Consider the following 6,000-nt stretch of genomic DNA (forward strand, 5'->3'; position numbering starts at 1 on the left):
TTGGACGAAAGGGTCTGTTTCCCTGTTTTATGACTCGCTGAATAATCAATGACCCTTCTTCTCTCCCTAACTTTAGAGGATCGTGGATGAAGTTGAACAGAGAGCCCCCCAACTGAGCAGCTGTCAGGAGAACCTCAGGGAGTGTGTCCGAGTCTTCAAGGTAAGGCGTCAGGGGGAGGGGTGCATGGGGGCATGGGGGCGACCTGAGACTCATCTGTCCCAATGGAGCTGGTTTAAACTTACAGACATCAGGGCAAGGGTTGTCAGCAGTACCCCTTGACAATAATGATGTCAGATGGGCTTCTGGGCAAATAGTTTAGGATTTGGAAGGAGTGAGACACGCCGGAACCGATGGGTCAGACGGAGCATCAGCCTTGCGGGGAAGGGTGAGCACACACAGTGTGTGCGAGCACAGAGAGAGTGTGGGAGCCACCTTCCCAGCTCCTCTCCCCACTCCTGTCTGCCACAGTGCTGAGAGAAATGGACGCCGAGGGGCGAGACACAAGGAAAACGGAGAGGTGGCAAGAACCTCTGCACCCGCTTTACTCGAGAAGCAAGGACAGGATGCAGGGAACACGTTACCGAGACCCGCTCCCAAAACGCTCGATTTCAGACCACTGGCTCTGCAAACTGCAGCTTCTCAGCCTCACCCTCGCATGTGTGAGAAAGTCCGTGTCGGGGGCAGAGGGGTGCCAGTGCCCGACAAAAACATGCATCCAGCCCAGTGAGGGTGGGAGCCGTGGGGAGAAACCGCTCAGCCTGAAGCACCGGCCCCTAATAGGAAAGCCGGCCCACCTATGGACCTCCCACCTCAGACACAGGCCATTTCTGCATGGGTTTCCTCCGAGTGCTCCAGTTTCCTTCCTCAGTCCAAAGATGTACAGGTTAGGGGGAATTGGCCATGCTAAATTGCCCATAGTGTTCAGGGATGTGTAGGTTAGGTGCATTCATCAAGGGTAAATATAAGATAATAGGGTAAGGGAATGGGTCTGGGTGGGTTACTCTTCAGAGGGTCGGTGTGGACTTGTTGGGCCGAAGGGCCTTGTTTCCACAATATAGGGAATCTAAGTTCGATCTAAGGAGTGAGGCTGAACATTGGGTCCCCCTTAGAGTCTCTGTCACAATCTCTATCACATCAATGTAACCTGTAACTAGTTGTTAACAGGCAATAAACTTTACCTCGTTAACTACAAGAGACTCTTCTAGTTAGACCAGGAAGTAGTTTTTCTCTCCCATAGTGACCAAGTAGGCTCTGGTGTTTCTTGCACTTAAAGGGGATGATGGTACAAGTCAGGAGTGGGATGGAATCCTCCCCTCTTCCCTGGATTGGTGCAGCTCCAACAACACTCAAGAAGCTTGACACCATCCAGGACACCATCTTGATATTTGAAGAACGCCTCCAGTTCTGAAGAAGGATCACTGGACGCAAGACATTATTTCTGCTTTTTCTCTCCACAGATGCTACCAGATCTGCTGAGTTTTTCCAGCAATTCCTGTTTTTACGATTGAAAAAATAATAGCATGTTGGTGAAGGAGCCCGCCTAGCAGCACAGTGGCTCAGTGGTTAGCACTGCTGCCTCACAGCACGAGGGACCCGGGTTTGATTCCACACTGTCTGTGTGGAGTTTACATGTTCTCCCCGTGTCTGCATGGGTTTCCTCCCACAATCCAAAGATGTGCAGGATAGGTGAATTGGCTGTGCTAAATTGCCCATAGTGTTAGGTGCATTAGCCAAGGGTAAATATAGGATAGGGGAATGGGTCTGGGTGGGTTACTCTTCAGAGAGGTGATGTGGGATTGTTGGGCCGAAGGGCCTGTTTCCATACTGTAGAGAATCTAATCTAAAGAAAAGCTCGAACACTGGTGAGAGGGTCACACAAACTCAGTCAGCACATTGTAGAAAGGGAGGACTAGGGGAAGGATTATAGTTGCGCCCAGCTGATATTTTTGAATTAATGTTTGAATAACTTCAGTTTAATGACATAACTAATTCAACTCCCTCTGTTCCCTTCCCCTGGTTTAATGACAGACCCAGTCCAGTCTCTCGTCCTGCCCTCTGCTCCCTCCCCCATGTAAGCCCAAAGGTCGCTGCGATGGTCCAATCCAGGGCAGGTTTCCCTCCATCTGACCTCTCTTCTGACTCTCTCATTGCAGCAGTTGGAGCTCCAGGCCGCTTTGTTTAACGCAAGCTTCGAACCGAAGCGTGTTCTCCACGTGAAGGCACACCAGGTCGCTACCTTCCCCTGCTCTGTTCATGAAGAGGTAACTTCCATCACCATGATTCCCTTCTTCCGTTCTTTCCCAGGCTCCAGTTTTTGTGTGTCATTAGGGAGCGAGGGGTCAACTCTGGCAATTGGGTCATTCCCCTTCAATGCTCAACCCAGAATCAACACCAAGCAGTTAGAGAGTCAGAGAATCATACAGCACGGAAACAGGCCATTCGGCTCAACTCATCCATGCTGACAAGGTTTCCTTCACTGAACCACTACCATAGGCTCATTTGGGGCCCATATCTTTCCAAACCTTTCCAACCTGTGTATCTGTCTAAATGCCTTTTAAATGCTGTAATTGTACCAGCCTCCACCACTTCCTCTGGCAGCTTGTTCCACACACGCATCACCCTCTGTGTGAAAAAGCTGCCCCTTAGGTCCCTTTTAATCTTTCCCGTCTCACCTTCAACCTATTGCCTCTAGTTGTGGACTCCTGCACAAAGGGGAAAAGACCTTGGCTATTCACCCTATCCATGCCCCTCATGATTTCTTTAACCTCTATAACGTCACCCCTCAGCCTCTGATGCTCCAGGGAAAACAGCCCCAGCTTCAGGTACGGTGGAAGGGGAAGGCATTGGGAATAATGTCCAAGAATGTGGGCAGGGGAGCTATAACTCTTGCCTTGCATTATATAGCTATCCCTTTCCATCACTAAAGTAAACGTAACCAAGTTGTGGTCACTGTCAACAAAGTGCTCACCCAACTCCAAATCTAACACCTGGCCTGGTTCATTGCCCAGTACCAATTCCAATGTGGCCTTGCCCCTTGCTGTCCTATCTGTATACTGTGTCATGAAACACTCCTACACACATTGGACAAAAACTGACCTGTCTAAAGTACTTAAACTATAGTGTTTCCAGTCAATAATTGGAAGTTAAAGACCCCAATACAACTACCCTATCATTCTCATTCCTATCCAGAATCATCTTTGCTATCCTTTCCTCTACATCTCTGGAACTATTCGGAGGCCTATAGATAACTCCCAACAGGGTGACCTCACCTTTCCTGTTTCCATACTACCTCAGTAGAGGGTGGCAGTATTACTTTCTGCCACGGTAATACTGTTCTTGTCTAACAATGCCACACCTTCCCCCTTTTACCACTTTTCTTGTTCTTACTGAAAGATATAAACCCTGGAATCTGCAACAACCATTCCTGTCCCTGCTCTATCCACGTCCCTGAAATGGCCACAACATCAAAGTCCCAGGTACCAACCCATGCTGCAAGTTCAGCCACCTTATTCCAGCTGCTCCTGGCATTGAAGTAGACACACTTCAAACCACCTTCCTGCCTGCCACTACCCTCCTGCGACCTTGAAACCATATTTCTGACCTCACTACTCTCAATCTCCAGGACACTGGAACTACAATTTACGTTCCTATCCCCCGGCTGAATTAGTTTAAACTCTCCCAAAGAGCATTGGGAAATCTTTCTCCCCCCACCCGGATACCGGTACCCCTCTGGTTCAGATGAAGACCATCCTGTTTGTAAAGGTCCCACCTTCCCCAGAATGAGCCCCAATTATCCATGTACCTGAAACCCTCCCTCCTGCACCATCCCTGTCGCTACATGTTCAACCCCTCTCTCTCCCTATTCCTTGCCTCGCCAGTACGTGGCACGGGTAACAAACCAGAGATAACAACTCAGTTGTTCTAGCTCTAAGCTTCCACCCTAGCTCCCTGAATTTCTGCCTTAAATCCCCATCTCTCTTCCTACCTATGTCATTAGTGCTGATGTGGACCACGAGTTGGGGCTGCTCCCCTCCCCCTCAAGGATCCCGAAAACATGATCCGAGACATCATGAACCCTGGCACCTGGGAGGCAACACACCAACCATGAACCTCTCTCCTTCTCACAGAACCTCCTATCTGTCCCCCTGACTATGGAGTCCCCAGTGACTAATGCTCTGCTCCTCTTCCTCCTTCCCCTCTGAGCAAAAGGGACAGACTCTGCACCAGACTCCTGTGCCTCCTGGCTTACCCTTGGTAAGTCCCCACCGCCCCCCCCTCCCCAGCAGTATCCAAAATGGTATACTTGTTATTGAGGGGAATGGTCACAGGGGATCCCTGCAATGACTGATTCTTACCCCTTCCGGCAGTCACCCAATGATGCTGAGTTCATTCAGTTCCAGCTCCAATTCCCTAACGCGGTCTTTGAGGAGCTGGAGTTGGGTGCACTTCCTGCAGGAGCTGCTGTCCCTCACCTCAAACACCCCACAGGAGGAACAGTGCTCAGCCTTCGCTGCCAGCCCTATTAACCTCCTTGACTAAGAAACGAGAGAGGAAACAAGAAAGCTGACCTGATTTCTCCCCAGTGGTGTACAGTTAGAGGTGAGTGGGTGGGAGGTCCTACAGGTGTAGGGCCTCGGGTTTAACAAACAGCCAACTAGTGGAAAACAAAAAGAACAGGCCCAGAAGCCTCTGCACTCTGGAAAGTTTTTAAATGGAGAATTTACTTTCCTGACAGCCCCCTGGTTTCCACTCTCATTGCTCCAAAAAGCCTCAGTCAGAGACTCCCGACAGTGTGGAAGCAGGCCATTCAGCCCATCGATCCCCACCAACCCTCCAAACATCACCTCAATAACCTGCATTTGCCACGGCTAACACACCTAACCTGCATATCTTTGGATTGTGGAAAGAAACCCAGGCAGACACAGGGAGAATGTGCAAACTCCACACAGACAGTCGCCCAAGGCTGGAATCGAAGCTGGGTCCCCAGCACTGTGAGATAGCAGTGCTGTCATCACTGAGCCATCGTGCCACTCTATTATGGCCACCTAATATTTCACAATGTAGACGAGTGCCCATTTTTGCTTTGTAGGTCTCCGGTACTTCATTATGCTAAAAGCGCTATGCCAATATAGGTTGTTGTTGTTGGTGGAATGTTAGATGAACCAGAAGGGACCATTCAGCCCAGCGTGCTGGTCCTGGTTGTTTGAAAGAGTGATCCAATCAATGCCACTTCTCTGCTGCCTTCCCCATCACCCTGTCTTCCGCTCTCTGTATGTATCCAGCCCTTTTCATACGTTCCCATTGAAACTGCTTCCTTTAAGGCAGTGAATTCCAGATCTCAACATGTCCAACTACCCTCCAACCCTAGTAGCCTTTTGGTCAATTAAAGTTTACCTCTGCCCGATGGCTCTCTGCCCATCACATAGCCACTCCTTTCCTCCTTTCTGTCAAACACTCCACAGATTTGAGTATCATGGTTGAATTCCCCCTTTAACATCTCGGCTCTAAGAACAACCCCAACCTCTCCATGGGATTAAGGTTTCCCATCCCTATACCTGTCTCGGGAATCTCTTCCATACCTTATCTAAGGTGTGTAACGCCTTCCTAGAGTGTAGTGCCTAGAACTGCCAGCCTATCTGTGGGTCTAACGAATGTTTTACAACACATCTTCCATGAGCCCAATGAATCAGAGTCAACCAACATTCTTGTATTACTCTCCCCTGCCCCCAGGTGGATAACACCTCCCTGTGCTGAGGAGGCACACCATTTGGTCTCACCCCGTCTGGTCTAACCCCGTCTGGTCTCCCCCCGTCTGGTCTCCCCCCGTCTGGTCTAACCCTCTCTAGTCTCACCCCATCTGGTCTCACCCCATCTGGTCTCCCCCACGTCTAGTCTCCCCGGATCTGGTCTCACCCCATCTGGTCTTCCCCCCCCCACCCTGTTTAGTCTTCCCCCATCTAGTGTACCCCCATCCGGTCTCACCCCGTCTGGTCTCACCC

At 50.2% G+C, this 6,000-nt stretch overlaps 1 protein-coding gene across 2 annotated transcripts in view; it reads left to right on the plus strand.

The window, feature by feature from the left end:
• LOC122540526 overlaps positions 1-6,000 on the plus strand; it is a 31,981-nt gene that overhangs the window by 24,303 nt on the left and 1,678 nt on the right. Inside the window, exons 6-7 of one of the 2 annotated variants that reach the window (XM_043676391.1) lie at positions 77-160; positions 2,155-2,262. In XM_043676391.1, coding sequence (XP_043532326.1) covers positions 77-160; positions 2,155-2,262 — 192 coding nt within the window. The remainder of the gene's footprint in view (positions 1-76; positions 161-2,154; positions 2,263-6,000) is intronic. The other variant, XM_043676392.1, reaches the window with a different exon arrangement.

Source organism: Chiloscyllium plagiosum, chromosome 35, assembly GCF_004010195.1.
Source record: "Chiloscyllium plagiosum isolate BGI_BamShark_2017 chromosome 35, ASM401019v2, whole genome shotgun sequence".
Classification (NCBI taxonomy): domain Eukaryota; kingdom Metazoa; phylum Chordata; class Chondrichthyes; order Orectolobiformes; family Hemiscylliidae; genus Chiloscyllium; species Chiloscyllium plagiosum.